General features: G+C 34.5%; 1 protein-coding gene across 10 annotated transcripts; it reads left to right on the plus strand.

The window, feature by feature from the left end:
• The first annotated feature begins 1,611 nt into the window (after positions 1 to 1,611).
• Positions 1,612 to 18,962, plus strand: LOC122593940 (protein FRIGIDA-ESSENTIAL 1). 10 transcript variants are annotated; one of them, XM_043766408.1, is made up of 8 exons: positions 1,612 to 2,079; positions 3,257 to 3,560; positions 3,676 to 3,896; positions 3,975 to 5,299; positions 5,416 to 5,608; positions 15,781 to 15,958; positions 17,842 to 18,269; positions 18,546 to 18,962. In XM_043766408.1, the coding sequence occupies exons 1-5, from the start codon at positions 1,890 to 1,892 to the stop codon at positions 5,443 to 5,445; spliced, it is 2,070 nt and encodes a 689-aa protein (XP_043622343.1). In that variant the 5' UTR covers positions 1,612 to 1,889; the 3' UTR covers positions 5,446 to 5,608; positions 15,781 to 15,958; positions 17,842 to 18,269; positions 18,546 to 18,962. The 10 variants fall into 10 exon arrangements, with proteins under 10 accessions (XP_043622343.1, XP_043622339.1, XP_043622340.1 ...); XM_043766404.1 differs by having other exon boundaries at positions 15,781 to 15,954; XM_043766405.1 differs by having other exon boundaries at positions 5,416 to 5,597; positions 15,781 to 15,954.
• The last annotated feature ends 251 nt before the right edge of the window (positions 18,963 to 19,213 follow it).

Here is a 19,213-nt window from a genome sequence, read left to right on the forward strand (position 1 = left end):
ATTTAAAAATATAGATATAAACTAGAATATGAATATATATATATATATATCATTTTAGAGGCCCACTTTTTATTCTTGAACCAAGTTCAGAAAAATTTTTATATTCTCAGAGACGGCACTGGTTATGTAAATCTTTATGGCTAGAGAATAATTATACACAATTAAAAACCAACTTGAAAGTTACAAGTTTCGATGCATAGAGTGCAATACTTCTTTACTTCTAATAATATTCACTTTTTTTTTCCTTTTTATTACAATACTTTTTTTTACTTTGCTTCTATTCAATTTTACCCCTTAAAATTTTTATATTTATCTTTTACCACCATTAAAGCTTTACTTTCATTTTTTACACTAAAGTTTTGAGTTCTCATGTCTCTATAAAAACATTTTTACACCATTTTATGGTTTTAACTTTAAACTGATGGTTTTATTATTTTCTTCCAATTCGATATATATAACATTTTTTAATACATACAGTAATAATTTTCATCATCGTTATATTTTAGTTACATGACACATTTAAATTATAACTGTATATTACATCATCATTGTTAGAGTGTTATTATTTGCATTGATATAGTTATTGTTTTGGTTTATATTTTTATATCTTAAGAGTATTATTTTTAATGTTTTTACACGTTTTGTTTTCTATAGCTACATGTTTTTTTTTTTTTTTTTTTTTTTTTTTTTTTTTTTACATTTAGGTTATAAGTATTTTGTATTACACTAATACTACTATATATTACTTGTATCTAAAACTTTATTGTAAAAACATATTTTGCGGCAACGCATGGGTAATATGACTAGTCTATAACAATTTACCAAATACTTTTGCAATGCATGTGTTTCTTTTTATTGACTAGGTAATAAAAAAAAAAAATTTCAAGGTTGGACTTTCGGACCAGCTGGACTTCATATTCTGGAGTGTCGAAAAAAATAACATTCTCGGTTGATTATTTTTTTTTATTTTGAAAATGATATATATCCTTTTAAAAAAATCTCCTAGTAATTTTCTTAACTCTATGATTATGAAATTTGTTGAATTCAAAAGATAGGTTAGGAGAGAATTAGCTTATTACATTTTTCATGTATTCATGGCATTAAGAGGATGTAGTAAGGTGACGTTTGTTTTCGACTTAATAAATTAAATTGTGACTTAATCAAAAATACTTAATCCATTAAGTCATCAAAAGTGTTTGTTTTTTGGACTTACTAAACAAAAAATAACTGTATTAACTTAATCCATACAGACATTATTTATCCATTCAGTCACTTAATCAATTCAGTCACTTAATGGTTAAAAAAATAAACAGACATACTTTAAGTGGATATATCAATATATTTATTTTTAACTGGATACTCAAGCTTAAGCATTGGGCCTATGAAAAAGCTAGTAGTAATTTTTATTAAGATATTGGGCCAGGCAGAAAACTACTGAATACAATCTTGATAAAGGCTTATATTAATGGGCTCACAAGCAATGACGTATAGTTTATCAAAACACTTCCATAAAGTATCTATCAAGCTCTTTAAAGTTTGTTTTGTCTGATAGTTTGATGGTTATCTTTTTCCACCTTTTTTTTTCTCAGCAAAACTGTATAATAAGCAGTGTATAAATATAAATTTTTTCTCAAATACACCTGCATAATAATTAGTAAAGGTGTATCTAGGAATTTTTTTTATTTGGAATTTGGGGGTCTTGGTCATGATTCTGGAATCCAAACATACCATACAATAATAACAATAACTGCAACGCTTATTTCTGATCAAAACCCCCCCGTTTTTCTTTTAATTAAATTGTCTGTTGACTCACACCTACCAAACATAAAATATTCCGCACACTGCCTTAGCTCACAATCACAACCTATTCATCCAACCTACCCCCTGAAATGCCTTCCGCAGCTCTTCCGACCGCCGGCGATCAATCCCCGACCGGATCGGATTCCGATGAATACGAATACGAAGAAATTGAAGTCGAGGAAGAAATCGAAGTTGAAGAAGAGGTTTCCGATGACGGTGAAGATGAAAATGGAGAAGCTTCCGATGACGAAGAAGAAATCCAACAACAAAAACTAAAAAGTGAGTTATCTTATATCCACTTTTTAATTTTATTATTAATTTTTTTTTTTATGATACGTGTCAATGTGTGTATGTATTTTAGTCTAAGTGCATTGCATGTGTATGTAATTATAACAACAGAGAGCTACCTTTGACTTAGAATTATAAAAATCAACTATTTACTTCAATTTTAATTGATTTTGAAGAAAATCTTAAGCTTATGTAAATTTGTAATAAGTCGAAAAGATGTTATTGATGTATCGAAATAAAATGTAGGTGATTTAGTAAGATGATATGTGTGTGTGGTGGTGTGGTTGTAGTGGATTTGATATTAGGAAATCAAGTGTAGCTTTCTTTTTTTTTTGGATATTTGCAATAGTAATATATGGAGTTTTATGTTTGCTCCGTAAATACTTTGAGTTAGCGAACATACGTTGATGGTTTGACGGTCTCCTCATTGCATTAATTTCGTCCCCCCCCCCCCCTTTAGTTTTTCCCGGTTTTTGAGCGAACGTCTTTCTTTTTCTCCTTCTCTTTGCTACGTGTGATTCCTTCGTATTCGATTCTTGTAGATTTTGGGTTTGACTTTCTTAGATATTATCTGTTACGTCATACTATGTTGAGTGTTAGATATGTGGATTTAATAAATGTTACCAGAGTAATTCTGTCTTGCCACTCTGTTAGTAGTACTCTCGTTTTAGGTATAGCAGTTTGACAGCTCTATTATTTGTATAAATAGAAGAAGGGGGGGGTTTAGAATAATGCATAAATTCTAAACATCAGTTCACGTTTAATCTGTTTTTGTCCACCCCAATATTTTTTTTTTCTTTCTTCTGTCCGCTTATGATATGAGAAAACTTCTGCACATCGTTATCTGTCAGTTAATCAAAATCACACCATGTGGTTTCGGGCTTTCGGCGTCTTTCTCCAGTTGATCTGAATTTACCACTTCTTTTGCATCTCTTGTATCTGTCTCTTCAAATAAAATGTAGGCGTTTAGTGAATAAGATGCAGAGCTTTGGATAAAAGAACGTGTTTGCAGATATCTAATAGTAGTGTATGTATTAGATATGCTGTTTTATAATGTTGGTCTTCCTTTAGAAATTCTTAATATATAATAATTATGAAATATGGTGACTGTTGAGGATCATGGATTTGGAATCTGATTGCTGATCATAGATACCCCGGGCCTTTGCAGGGGAAGAAGCGATCATGACCGATGATGAAAAACCTTCTCAACGTGATGGTGGAATGATGAGTACTGACACCCGTAACCCATTCGATGATACTGGTAAAGGGACTGATGATGAAAAGGCGTCTCAGTGTGATGGTGTAATAGTGAGTGCTAACACATGTAATCCACTCAATGAAATCAAGGAAGAAGTGTCTGGTGGAGATTCAGTTACCAATCTCAATGCCCCCAAAGAAATTCCACATCCTGCAGGACAAACTACACAAATGAGTGCTAAGGATGTCAATGATGCACTTATTAAGGAATCCAGGTGCAATTCCTTCTAAGTACTTGATCTTTAGTTAATGACTGATGCTGGTCATTAATGGCTTTAGTCTCCTATCCAGACCCTGGAATGAAGTACTAATATCTTTTAGGTTTTCCAGGTCAGAGGTTGCCCTGATAAGAACTAGAAGCGTGTCACCTGCACTGGAAACTAATGAAGGAAACAAACGACCCACTCTGATATGCGATTTCTTTGTGAAGGGTTGGTGCATCAAGGGGAACTCTTGTAGGTTTCGTCACATGAAAGACCCTATGGATGGTGAACAACAAATGGAGAGTTATATACCTGCATATCAGAAAGGTGAACCTCAGGATGATAAAGGTAATCCATATATATTTGGGAATTATATATTAAAGAACTTCTATTATATAGATATCTAAGTCCTTGTTGCCATATCAGGTCTGGCCACTTCTGCAGCTGCACCAACTATCGATGGTTCTGCTGAAACAATCGAGCTACAGAAGTCCAATGAGAGTCCAAGGACAAAGGTGAATCCTGAGTCACAAAAAGATAATCTTGCAACGATTTCATCATTTGGTGACAAGGGGAAGGAGGGTTTGCAAGAGAATCAGCACTTGGACAAAGATAAACCTACTGTGGGTGCAGATAGTTCACTGCATGAAACTTTGAGTAACCCATTCATAGGTTCTGACATTCATAGAAACAGTTGGGTTTCTTCTTATGCAACATCTATCGAAGAATGTGGTGGTAGAGGATATCAATATGAATTTCACAATCACAAGATGCCCACTTCTAATTTTTACCTAAGTTATAGCTCAAGTTCTTTTCAGCCAACTACTCGAATGTCACCATCCAATCATAGTTCAGTCAGGCCATCGACATTGTTAACTTCCTCATTTCCCGGTTCTGAATCAGAAGTATATCGCAGCAATGGGGTTCCTCTTCATTTGGCTGGATATGCATCTAAATTTTCAACTTACAATTGGGAGCCATCAAAGCCTTTCCGGTCAGCATTTCTTATCTCACAAGGAATATCTACTCCAGATATCCAGTATGATCCACTTCGTGATAGTATTGAGCCAGTAAAGATTGGAGATAAGGTCTCCAAGTGTTCTTCTTCTAGTCCACTAAAGATTGGAGATAAGGTCACCAAATTTTCTTCTACTCGAGCACCATCCATCTCTAGCACACATTCACCAAAGAACATCAATCCACCTCAAAAGGAGACATTTGGTACGGACTATGGATCTAGTCATGTAAATGGAGATGATAATGATTATGATATGGACGTGGATAGTAATGATTGTGAGTTGTTCACCTCTCAAAAGGGTGAAAGTACAAAAAGTGATGGTAAAGGGAAAAGGCATATGACTTCTGCTCATGTTGGGAATGTCATACAAGCAAGTGAAATAGGTGCTAATAACCACACTCTGCGACAAAATGATGTGCCAATTACGGAAGTTAAAGTAGGAGATGAGAGTAGCCATTATCATAAGCAACTAGATTTTGATCCAGAAGGGGATATGCACAGAGAATCTAAAGCTCTTAGACATTTCCGTGCTGCTCTGATAGAATATGTGAAAGAATTAGTCAAGCCCACATGGCGTGTTGGTAAACTGAGCAAGGATGCTCACAAACTGATTGTTAAAAAGGCTGTTGATAAAGTCCTCAGCACTCTACCTCCAGAGCATATTCCGAGTATTCAGGAATCTGTAGACATGTATCTTTCCTCATCCAAGCCAAAACTTGTGAAACTTGTTGAGGTGCGTTTTCTCTCTTTGTGGATTGGAAATTCTAGGATATGAAACGTTAGGTATTATCTGATTCAAGAGAAAAGAATATCAGATGTTACGTGACAGTTGGTACATCTGTTTTGCAGGGATATATCGAAAAGTATGGAAAGTTGTGATGTGCTAATACACATTATGGTGGAATTTTCCTTATGGAGTAGAAATCCTTATCAGATGGTGTGACTTTCTACAATGATCTCCCTATTTTCTGTCTTGGTGAAAAAATGGTGGTTTCAAAATTTCAAATGGCTTAAGCAGTTCTTTCTACATGGTACTTAAACAGTATGTATATCTATTATGCATGTTAAACTTGTCCTGTAAGTTTTCAAGCATTCGTGGTAACAAGTGAAACTAGTTTAATTTCCCTAGCTGATTTTTTTTAGTTACCAGGATTGAGTATATGCTCCTTTATATTTGGCACATGGCACATCTATCATCTCTTTGACCAGGCTAAAGTGATCTATGTGATATTGATTTTGCTAATTAAAATCAATATATATGCTGATTAAATGGATATGGAACATGGATAGCCGACAGAAGTCCGTTAGTGATGGAAAATTAGGGGTTTACTTTTTATGATGAATATAGAGAGATTAATATGTAGTATAGTTTGTTATAAATAAGGAATTATCTTGGAATCACAGTTTTTTGTGAGGAATTAATAAGTTTGTTTGGTAAAGTTTATAATGTTATGCCAAATGGAACGGGTGGGTAGTATTCGTATTAGATGATTTGGCCATCCTTGAAGTTTATAAGGAGGGGTTGTTCCAACATAGTAACCAAGGTTGTAAAAATCGGTCAATTTGGTGTGGAAATCGGGATGGCAGTTCGAGGATTCGAGTCAGCAAGCCTTGGCCAAAAATTGTTCAACGATTAAAAATGATTAGATTTACCTAAAAAATGATAGCTCTGATTAGTGGTCGTGGTCGAGTTGGTCTAAATTGACGGTCTAAGGTTTCGGGTCAGTCGGACTTGCCTCAAAAATCGGTCGACGACTAGAATTGATTAGATCCACCTAAAAAACCTTAGCTCTCTTTAGTTGTCACCAATAGTGGTGGTATAAGGTAGAGTTAAATCGGCGGTGATGACAATTGGTGGTAGCCAATGTTGGTGGAGCCGTGTTTGAGAAGATAAAATAGAAAGAAAGAAGAGAGACAATGGTAGCGGTTGTTAGTGAATTAGGGTTAGGTTAAAAGTCTTCTATATAAGTATCACTTCTTTAATATATGATAACACCCCTTATACCTCCATTTTCTAGCATTTGTCTAGTCCTTGTACTACATTTCACCCTTTCTAATAAATTAGACAACTAAAATTTGATACCCATCTTTATTTTATTTATGTTTATAGTATACTTTTAATCATATAATTTCATATATATATATATTTTATAAATCCAATGCGATTTCTCTTTGATCTAATCCTGACATTTCAAAAAATCCTTCCTTCTTTCCTCCCCAATCGAATCAAGAGTCACAAGTTCCCCAACCTCGATCATAACTTAGTCTTTCTTTAGCTACCTTTTCTTCTTGGTATTCAATAAGTTCTCGAATCACAATGTTTCTCACGAAGTTTTTTTAGAAAGTAAGAACTATGCCTTTTTGTGATGCTAAAGTGAAAAGCAATTGAAGATCATAGGAGTTACCTTAGACATTGAAATCTTGTAAGAATGACGATTTTATTCTTAGGTAAGTGTTCAAAGGATCACTTCCAATCACGATTTAGATCTTCCATAATGAGTAATAATACAATCTAGAATGTGGAGTTGAAAACTAATTGATGGATACATGTTTTTATATATTTAGACAGGGTAATCTAAGATACACACCTACACATGTAGATCTTAATAAGTACGGTCAGTAATTCGCGCAGTCCATGCACCTCTTTGAAGATTTATCATGCCATTACACATATAATTGACCCAACTTCTAGTTAGTGCTTTAGTGAAGACATTTATTGTTTCATCCTACCTTTTTATATGTGTAGTTTGCTAAATACTTGATTGGTTACGACAGGAACAACTATCATGTAACCGAACGATTAATTTGTTGGCTTAGTGCAAGTAATTCTAATTTTACAAGTAAATTGTGTAGTCATACACGTTCACATGTGCTTAGTGCGATAATGTGATAATCTTGTATTCCATTTCTGCACTTGATGGAGACAAGGTTATGTTCTTATTCTTCATAGAGGAGATTTCCTGTGAAAAAATGTGCAGAAACCAATAGTGAGACTGCTTTGGTTGTAGAATCTTAATCATAGTTGACAACTTCTATTATCCATGATTTTGACATTCTACATATGATTGGTACACTCTTTACTTTACCATGTGACTACCATCTGCTGAATGGGAGATCTTTGAGGATGACATGAATCGGCCGACAACACTTGCAAAGGAAGGCTATATTAGGTAGAGTAATCATAAGATAGTTCAACTTTCCTACCTTTCTTCCATATCTTTTGGTATTTTAAGTGTAAATCTCCATCATGTGCCCTTAACTTTTACACTTTATATCATTAGTGCATATCAAGTTTTCGCCTCAATTAATCAATGTTCACCTAACATTGACTAGCTATATTTTCTTTTAAGACGGGCATACTCATTTCTTTTTGTAACTAGAAACTTCAATATCATGAGCCTCAAATGAGTTCCAAAAAGAGCTTTTCATTTCTTAATTCAAGCTTCGTTGCTTTGAATAGTCATTATATGATGTAAAGAAAACATACATCATATGAGCTCCTATGTAGAACAATTCAATTGTCACATCATTAAATCTTCTAATCAAACCAATGGGGTGAAACCCTAGCAGTACTGCCACCATGTGGTCGACCCGTAGATGAAGGATGCATGTCATATGTTCGAACTTGACAAAGGCAATTGGAGAAATTATATCTTGTGATCCACGTGTGAGGATGGTGAGTCACTGGGCATGAGTTCTATGCAGTGTGTGCTTTGGGTACCAAAACAGTACCTGCGAGAGGGTTCCCACCCCTATAAATCTTCCAAACGATGCAAGACGAGATTGTTTCAAGCTATTAATAGATTTATGCTATTTACATATTTCTCGCAACATCAAAGTGGTTGCTTAGTGCAAACTTTTTCACGTAAATCGCCATGCAAAAAAGAGGCATTTTTTATTTCTAAGTTGTTGAAGAGGAAGTTGTCTAGAGAAAATCTGAGAAATGATTTAGTATAGTCCAACAAATCTTGCTTTGTATAGTGAAGAGATCCATCTGGATTAACCTTCTCTCGAAAGACCCACATTACACGTAAATTCATGAGGCTAAACATGAACGACGAATGGGGTGAAACCCAGTGGTAAACCGCCATTATGTGACCACATGGGTTTAAGATGAAGGCTAAAGGGCACAAGTTCAAAACTCGCCAAAGACAAGTGGAGAAACTATATATTGTGATCCATGTGTAAGGACGATGACTTATTGGGCATGATTTCTATGCGGTGTGCGCTCTGGTTACCAAGAATGTACATGGGACCATAGGGCCATTTTCCCTTTTTTAAAGTATCGTCAACGACATTCATTTTCTTGATTATAGTAGCATGCCATCACGATAAAGCTAGGGCTTCATGAACAATATAGGGTTGAAAACACCCGCAAGAAGATGCGAATAACTTATTTCGGTTTGTGTACGTGTTAAAAGAACTTGTACATAAGAGGAAGAAATAATAATCTTAGATTCTAAAAATTCGTAATACATCATACAAACAAATAAGTTAAAATGAGAATCCCACAAGACAATTTCATACCGTAGACAAGGTTGTAAATAACCGGCGGTCACCCGGCGGCCGACCACCTTTAAGGATAAATCTCATTTCGCGGAGATATATCTGTGTTATAACGTGTGTTATAACGGAGACTATAAATTATAAAGGAAATTCATTTTTTAAAAGATATATATTAACAATATCTTTACAAAATACGTCAATAACCTTTAAAAACTAAAAAGATAACATAAAATACATATACTTATTTTTATATGATTTTTTAAATTTATTTAAAATTTACAACTATAATGTACCTACCAATAATGTTGATGGTTTTATTTAAACCACGTCATCTTTCTCTTTCATAAGATATTTGTATTTGTTTCAAAACCAAAGTTAGCCTTGTAAACACCAAATCAATAGGTTAATAATTATATGATCTATCTATTATTCATGGCGCCAGTCTCGTTAAGTTCGTTTTCTGGTCCTTATTGACTGCAACCTTTAAATTAAATCTACTCTACAAGACACATAACGTAACAGCAGACCACCTTTAAGCATTATAATGCCTTTATAACGGCTTTTAAAACCTTTATTTACAAAACTGACCATAGAAAATCTTAAACTTAATGTAGATCATATATTACATCGAATGCTTGAATTCACATTTATATTTTATAACACCTTTATCTTCCTATGATGTGATGTATTCATTCATGAACACAAACAAACGAAGATGAACAAGCCATTATGTTCGTGAACCGTTCGTCAACCGTTCGTTTAACTAAACGAACATGAACAAGGTTCGATTCATTTTCGTTTGGTTCGTTTACAACCCCACCTGGGATGAACTTCGGAAAATTAGCAATCAAAGGACGAACATAGGAAAAAATGACAACAATAAATATAGTCTAGGGGGAAAATAGCAATCACGAGGACGACCATGGGAAAATTGATTATGATTACTGTCGTTGTAATTGTTTGTAGTGACGAATGAAAATTGATTAAAAGCAAGATGATCGATCAATTATAGATATAGATATCGAATTATAGATATAGATATCGAATTGGTGGCGGTGACTCTTACGAAAAGGCACCCTAACATGGCACTCATTTAAGAGTTGCTTTGTGTGACACACGAAAGTTATTTACTTCAAGGTTTGACCATGTGTTTATACTAAAACAATGTTTATTCTAACAATACATTAACCCATAAACATACTACACAATAATGGCACCAAGAGTCCAAGACCATGTATACTTGTATTTAGTTTAATATTTCAATATTTCCCCAATTTAGTTTAAGAGTGGTCTTCAAACATTCTACAAGATCAAAGTACTAAGTAGTGTTGGTTTATCATCATCATATAAGATTATGCTTGCCTCCTAATTAGCACAACGAAAACAATTAAACAAGAAGATAAAACAAGAAAATAAAGATAAACGACACACGAGATTTAACGTCGTTTGGCCCTAGTGGGGGCCCTAGTCCACTCGTTGCAACTAGATTGTTTCATTTAGGAACGACACGATATTTAATGTTGTTAAATCCTAGTGGGACGTAGTTTACTAGCTGCAACTAGATTATTACAATAAGCTTGAATCATTGAGATTACAATTTCATAGGAGGGATACATATAGAGGAACAACTAGGGTTATGACAGGTGCCCAAAAACGTCGTTGAAAAGTTAACAGACCACGGTCAATGAAAGGGATGTGGAAAAATGAATGGAATGGATGGAAAGTCAAAACTTAACCAAATACATAAGTATATGACAAGTATGACTCGGATGTCGAGAGGGAAGTGGTGAATTGAAAACTTAAATGGATTAATTGAATTTTGAAAATTTAATGTTAAATCAATGAGAAAGGTTTTTTTTTCCAGAGAAAAGTTTTATAATCAAGAAAAAGTAAATGCAAATGAAAAGTGGGCAAATAAGTAATAAAACAAATAAAATAAATAAGATTATCAAACATCAATAAGTATGTTCACTTAGACATGTTTTCCCCTTTCGTGTAATGGTCATGGTTGATTCAAACAGATAATTAAAAATCGGGTTGACAAACGACATTAAGTGGAATTTGACTTTTCATGAGCGCGACGTAAGCCAAAATATCTATTTCTTATTTAGAGGTTTCTCTTTTAATAATAAACTTCAATTTGAAACTCACTAACATTAACAAAACCAAGTATTGCAGTCACAAGTATTCCCTGACTTTGTTAATTCATCATCAAAAACAAGTCATCTTGGTTCATTTAATAATAAGGTGAATGTCCTTTTTTATGACCAAATAAACCCCAATCAAATACGTACATACTTATGGTTGCAATTCTAGTACTATCATATTTTATTAGTTGAAAAAGCAACTTTAACAAATCATAGTCAAAATTAGTATTCGGTTTCGCAGTCCTTGATCCCATAGCAAACAATTTCCAAACACAATTGTTCATTAATAAGTCAGTTAATTCCAAATGACCAAATGACACCTGCCCACAATGTTAATCCTAACTATTAACTAATCAAAGTTCGACTTGAGAAGTCAAAATCCACAAATGATTATTTATCACCCAATGAACCATATTCAATCAAGGGAAAACATTTTGTTGTCTGAGCAAGCATACTACTCCATGTCGTTAACACAAACAATCAAAAACATACCAAAGGAATAGAATGGATCGATGATGATGGAACTATCTTCAATCTTGAACTCCAATAAAATACCCTAAATCTTCAAACCAAAGTGTCTGTTTTTATTTTTTAGATAAGGAAAATTGCGGGTTTTAGATTTAGAATAGAGAGGGTGGTAGAGATGGATGAGAGTGACATGAGTTTTCTATATGTGGTAGAGATGGATGACGGCTACTTCCCTCTTCTACGAAGGTTATGTTCAATATGTGTTCTCATGTGCACCTAGAATAAATCATAGATCAACCAAAATTTCCTAATATTATAAAGTCTTAAGTGAGTGGGTTCCGGACTTTGGATCACGGCAACCCACAAAACTAAAACAAAGAGTGTTGGGTTTGTTTGAGTCATACGCTGGAAATGAGTTTTGTGTATTCGGCTAGGCAAGGAAAGGAAAGGAAAGAAATGTGATGAGGTGACATAACACCTTTTGATTGGTTAAAGAAGGGAAATGATTAATCCTCCTAACAAAATAGCCTAAAAATCATCTTAACTATTGGATTATGACATGTGAAAAAATGAGGGGGCAAGATTAGGAAAGAGCATTAGTGGGAACCACATGTCATCCTCTTAGAGTGTTAGGAGGATTTTTAGGCTATTTTGTTAGGAGGATTAGTCATTTTCCGTTAAAGAAATTACTTCTAAGAGATTAAGTGATGCGGCCTGCAATAAAAAACTTCAATCAAATGGAAATGAAATTTGAAGTGGTGGGCGTCAGCAAGGTGCATAGAAAAGGAGCTTCACGGGAGTGGAAGGAAACTTAACGGGCAACCTTGCAATTATCGTCCTTTTTCTAACGGGCGTTACCATACTTAACGACCATCATCACTACTTTATAAAAATTATAACACTCTTTTTCCTAACACTTTTCAACATTCTCTCTCGTAAAAATGTCCCCATGTGAAATGACTATTCTACCCTTAATGAATGAATTAATTAATTCTCCTTTTTATTCATTAATTTAAATATCTCTACTTAAAATACCTATTAAACTTAATGAAATAATTTACAACATAAATCGTTCAACTCCTAAAAGTAACTACACTACCCTTTTACATTAATTATTTTTATAATAATAACCACACCGCCACCACCCGTCACGCCACCACTACCAAACCACCGCCACACCACCGCTACTATCACCATCGCCGCATTGCGAGGGTAAAATGCTAGTCAGTCTTCAAATTTCACCAATATGACTTGTTTAGCTCATCTAAAATGCATGACTCGAACTGCTTCAATCGTATTCATCCAATTCTCCGTTATTAATTATCAAAATGTCTTTTTAGCACCAAAATGTCATGTCTTCACATAAAACCTACACAAAACCTTATGCAAATACTAAGTTACCATTTTAACAAGAATATTGACCAAAAATGTATACAAATGAAGGATATTAGCCATTAAAGTTCTGACACAAACCATTATAATTTGGCTAATATCAAGTTCTTCCTTGGTGAATAAGGAAACCAAATTGGGCTCCTAAACGCCTGATAAACTCGGCCTAAAAGGCCACAAGCCCACAAGGACTTCAAACCGAACAATCTCCGACTTCAAGGACTTGCGACAAAATTCAGCCAGCCATAGAAGCAAACGATATCCCGATCAGATAGTAACTCCATAATCTTTAGATGACAGAAATCCTCCAAGCTTCCCGCTCCAATAGTAAGCTAAGATTTCAATATCCCAAAGCAGATTTGAATATAAGTTCACAGGTCCGGTTGCCAAGAACAAACCAAACTTCAATCCATACATCCCATGTGTACCTAGTCGCAATAGCACCTTTCATCACCTGAAACCAGTTGAAGATGTAAACTGCTCTAATATATTCATACACAGCGGACCTTAGTAAAGTCTACCAAGGACTCGTCCTCAATCTCTACCGACCCCGCTTATTAGAAGTACCTTACTATAGGCTCTAGAGACTTCAGGAGAGCAACAACATTCTCCACTAGCAGTAATCACATGAGAGATTTCATTCGGAACCCCTGGTCATCAAAACCTAATGTTGATTTCAAATGTGTCAAAGGGTAGAGAGAGTCTTGCCCTACCCCTACCCGATAGCCTCCCAAAAAGACTTTTGGCTAGAATGTGTAGGAATAAATAATGGGCGTGTATTTATTCATGGATGAAAGGGCGATAATGTTGTGTAGGTTTTAACAAGAAAGAAATATGATGTTGCTTCTAGCTCAATATCGCCTTAAGTAGGATGACAATGAATTATAGTTTATATCTTTGGACAATATTATGTTTACTTAGACGAAGTATGCAAGTGATATTTTTGTCCTATATATTGGTAATACTATTACTTCTACCGTTTTCGTTTAAAACACTTTAGAAAGTAAGGGTTAATGCTGATACGAACCCATCCCATAATAGGCTCGCATCATGCCATAAGCTCAAAGTAGAACTCACTCCTAAAAGCTAACTCAAAGGAGGAGGGGACACCTAGCTAAGTAGGCTTATAAACCACCAAGCAATCCCATACTTGGCCGATGTGAGATCGTATACCCCACCCTTTGAAGAGCTAACGTCCTCGTTGGTCACGCTTGGCACCTTTCTTTTTGTGTCATAGGCCACCACTTCGAGTGTTGGAACCTCGAAAGGTAGGGCCGACTTTGATACGAATTGATACGAACCCATCCCATAATAGGCTCGCATCATGTCATAAACTGGGTGTAGAACTCACTCCCAAAGCTAGCTCAAAGGAGGAGTGGACACCTAGGCTTATAAACCACCAACCAATCCCATACTTGGCCGATGTGGGATCGTAACAAGAGCATGGTAAAAATTTGTTGTTTCCAAAAAGTGTAATATAAAATAGGAAAAATTACAAATTGTCCTTGGGTTTGGTTGCAAATTGTAGGTTTCATCCATAACTTTACGAAATTACAAACCTCATCCCTGACTTTCGTGCTCCGTCAAAACTTTTTGTTCAAACCCCTAACGACCGTTAAAAATGAATTACAAATTTCGTCCTTGTGTTCGGAGTTTTGAGGGGATGTTGAATCTGGTGGTGGGGAAGTCAAGTATAGGTGGTGGTGACGGATCTATAGCTCCGAAACGTCAGGGAGGGGAGGTCGTCGTTCTCTTTTTAAAACGCCAAGGAACGGATACGCACGGAAAAGTTTCCATGCCGTTTCTGGTGGTGGGGAAGCTGGGTATTGGTGGTGATCACGGATCTTAGCTGGATATATATATACACATTTACATATACATTATAGCCTATCTATCTATTTATAAGCCATAATTATGGAAAATAAACCATTTTATTTATTATAATATGATGTTTTAACATAATTTGTTTTTATCTTACATTTTCACTCGTCAATAATGTTAACGATCCTATGTTTAGCCGTTACTTCACCTGTACCCCCTTAAAACATCACCAGCAAAGAGAGAAGCCTTAACAAAAGAAGGTACCAGACTAGCAGCAACTGCTGCTATAACTGTCAGCTGTAGTCTGACTAGTCTCCCAGTTTCTTTAGTGAGTAGTGTTACTCTGCTTTAAAATCATACTTGAAATGGTTAGATTACGTCCTCTGTTAAGCTTATAGTATATGATTGCTGCTGAAGATCCTCGTCATTTTTGGTTGGTGAACACAGAGAAATGATACCTCAACCTACTGATTTAAACTTATGTCCCTCGGCACGGATCAGTTATAGAAGAGGGCCCACTTCCTTAAACCCTCATGGATTCATGCCATGTGGCATTCTGTCGATTTGTAGGTTGATGAATTTCTTTAGACGAAAATATGAACTTTAAATTTGAGACAGGCTTATGAACTAGATCCTTTTGAGAAATTAGATCCTTTTGTGAAATTTGGTTGGGAACGAAAAGAAATACTAAATTAAGATCTTGTTACGCACTTACGCTTCCAGTGCTGTACATTACGAAGAACTCAGTATGTGATTAGACGTTATATTTTATCTTTATAAGAATTATGACCACTAATGTCAATATGGTTATTAAAAAAAAATAAAGTAATAAATGTAGAATAAATTCTAATTTCTGACCTTCTGTTGGGTAATTATTGCACAGATTCACATCCAATGGGGCTTCTGCGGCGTAATTGAATACAAAACTGACTTCCAAAGCATTATCAGTCCATATTATGGTTGCTGACATACTAGGCCAGAATCAGATGCACTATTATATGCTGCAGTGTTTGAAGAATTGTGTGTCCTTACTCCTTAGCCTTTGATCACCATTGAGGTATGTGAGTAACCTACACTTAATATAAGATTACTATTGTCTTTTCATTGTTAGTTGCTATATCTGAAATCTGTATTCAAGTTAGAACTTCTTTTATGAAGGGCCAGGGCTTTTTTTTCTCACCATGTTAGAAAAGATAAATGTTTGGTCTGGTCTGTGTGGCATCAAGTAAAATAACCAGGCCCATCTGACCATGTCCTGCATAAAGTATTTATTATGTCATTTTTAAAAATAGCAAAGGATATGACCAATATTCTCCTGTTACTGTGTTATTACGCGTTAAGAACAACTTCTTAAAAAAATATCAATGCTGTTCCTCGTACCAGGAAGTAGAATGAATGTTGATAGTTGAAAATGATAAACAAACTTGAGTGGTAATTCATTGTCGTGGTTGTATATGTTGTCCTTGATTTTCATAGGCATGGGCTAGTTAGTTACTATTAAAATATAAAAGTATGGTAAGCAAAGCTGCAGAGGTGTGGTACTGTGGTAGAAACTAGAAACTTAGGGGCTGTTTGGTTAACAGAAAGTTTTTAAAGGAATTGGAATTTAAAGGAATTGGAATTTGAAAGTTTTAAAATTTGACATGTGTTTGGTTGACAGAATTCAACGGAATTTTACGAAGGAACCTGAATTTAGATAACATCATATGACAAAGTTACCCCTTATTATTTTTTTTACAATACCTTTTTCACTTTAATAACATATCATACATTTTATATTTTATATATACAAGTAAAACATAATATAATAATACTACAAATAGATAAACACTTTTTAAATCACATAAAATTGCTATTAAAAAAACATGTCAGGAAACTTCTTCAAGCAATTAATTATTACAGTAATTGATATTGTATTTACAAATTACAATGAATGGAAAATTGGATCTGAAAAACCCACATATAATAAATATTAAAGTATATACACTTTTTCAAATTAAGGAAAGTTAAATCTGATAGTGATTTAACATCGAGCCACATTCCTACACCTAAAATACTAATCTTGTATGTATAGATATGATTTTCTAATTGTAAAAAACTAAATCCAATGATTTCTTCTACACAAATCTTCTTAGCAAAGAGAAAATGAAAAGATCAATCTGAAATATGATTTCTGCTTTTCTTCTTGTTGTTAAAGAGAAGACTGTTGTAGAGGAAGGAGCTGCTATAGAGAAAGAATCTTTGGATCGATGATGATTGATGAAGATGGAAATGTGTGGGCAGACTTTTATAAAGAAGTTGAAGAAGGGTTTTTTGGTAAAAATGTATGAATTCCTAATGAATTCAAAACTTTCCATGGCAAATGTGAACGAATTCTAAATTCCTATGTTTAAAGGAATTTGGTGGAATGTTATAAATTCCAATTCCATCAATTATCCAACCAAACATGGAAAGGAATGGAATTTGAATTCCAATTCCATTACATTCCTATCAATTCCATGAACCAAACACCCCCTTAGAAATTGGAGCAAATGTTTTGATATTGCATAGCTCTGAATTGTCTTTACAGCATAACACAAGTACGTGAACAGACATTTTTATCCTTTGGTCATAAACAAATGTAAAAAACCGCTTAGTATTACTTTTGTGTTGACTTACATTTGTGTGTGATTCAAGGTGCATAACTTAATATTTGCTGTTATGTTGGTCCTCACTGGTAAGTGAGTTGGCTTCACCCTTTGTCATGAAATTATGTATGCTAAGAACTCTCAGACCTCAAAGCAGACATTTTTATTCCGTTGTTCGTGAACAAATGTAAAAAATCGCTTAATATTGCTTTTTTGTTGACTTGCATTCGTATGTGATTCCAAGTGCATAACTTAATATTGCTGTTATGTTGGTCCTCACTGGTAAATGAGTTAGCTTCACCCTTTGTCATGAACAGATGTATGCTAATAACTCTCGGACCTCAAAGCAAACTTCTCACTAGTTCACTGCCTGTTAAATGGGAAGACAATAGCTAACTTATAGTGTTTGTGGTCGCTTTGTTATGCCATTAGCAGTATTGTCATTGTGCTCCATTAAGCAACTCCAGATGATTCCGTTTTGGTATTGGTATCGTATCATGTTGAGCCATAGCAATGTCGCTTCGTTCCTTATGACCGTGTGCTCTGGATCTGTTATTTATTTGTTTCAGTTAGTTATTTGTTTTCTGCATTCTATTGAGTAATGAAAATGTAGATCTTGGCCTTTTAATACTGCACTTTTTTATAAGGGTTTGACAGCTGGCCTGAAAGATGCTATAAAAGGAAAGACCATAGGAGACAGGGATGTACATGGAACGAATATAGATCCAGTATGATGAAATGCAATGTATATTCTATACGCTTATACTCAATTTGAGTGTATACATTTACGTTTACAGACTGATATATCCCTTGTTTATATTTTTGTGTATAAAGTGTTTTGAGTACTAGATTGATTCCCCGTTAAGCCCAATTAGATAGTTCTGTTTATAGTTTGTTCTATAGCTTTAGAAATTCAAGAAGTTTAGTTTTTTTTAAAAAAATTACTGTTAAACACAGATTGCTAAAGCATTTAAGTGAAGAAAAATATACTTTTTTGAATTTTTGTTTGTTGACGTTTCAGGTAATCATGTAAAGGCAGGTTACAAGTATTACTGTATTAGACTTACTTTAAGACTTAAAGAGTATGTTAATACGTAGAACAACCGTGACCAAAACTGAAGTTCTAAACGCATTAAAGTTGAGGTATGTTTTTCTATCTTACTTTAGTAAACATAAGGATAGGTTGAAATTAAGGTGACTTGCATTCTTAAATCCTTTCATTTCCCGATTAAAGAACAGATTAAAAATTGTAACAAATAACGTTTATGTAAACGAACTTCTAGGATAGTTTCCTTGGTTTTATACTCCTTGCATTTCCTTAAGCAAAATAAGATATTTTTTGCGTTATAAAATTATTGAACTTATTTGGCAATAATATAGTGAGACGGACCCACTCCTTGGTGATATTGATGGCGTTTGGTAAGTGAGCCCAAATAATGGACCCAATCGTACATGTCACTTTTGTTGATAATTTGATAATTTATGGTGTGTTGGCTTTGAAGGTATCGAAATCAAGCGTTATTCTATTGATATTTTATAGGATTTGATGTAAAACTTTGAGTATCAAATCCAAGGAAATTAGTATTTTTCCTAACCACGAGGGTTTGGGTTTCAAAGTGATGCCCGTATTCATTTTAAGTAATAAATAAACTCATCCAATAATAATCCCGAACAACGTACTAAAACCCC

Source organism: Erigeron canadensis, chromosome 3, assembly GCF_010389155.1.
Source record: "Erigeron canadensis isolate Cc75 chromosome 3, C_canadensis_v1, whole genome shotgun sequence".
NCBI lineage: Eukaryota > Viridiplantae > Streptophyta > Magnoliopsida > Asterales > Asteraceae > Erigeron > Erigeron canadensis.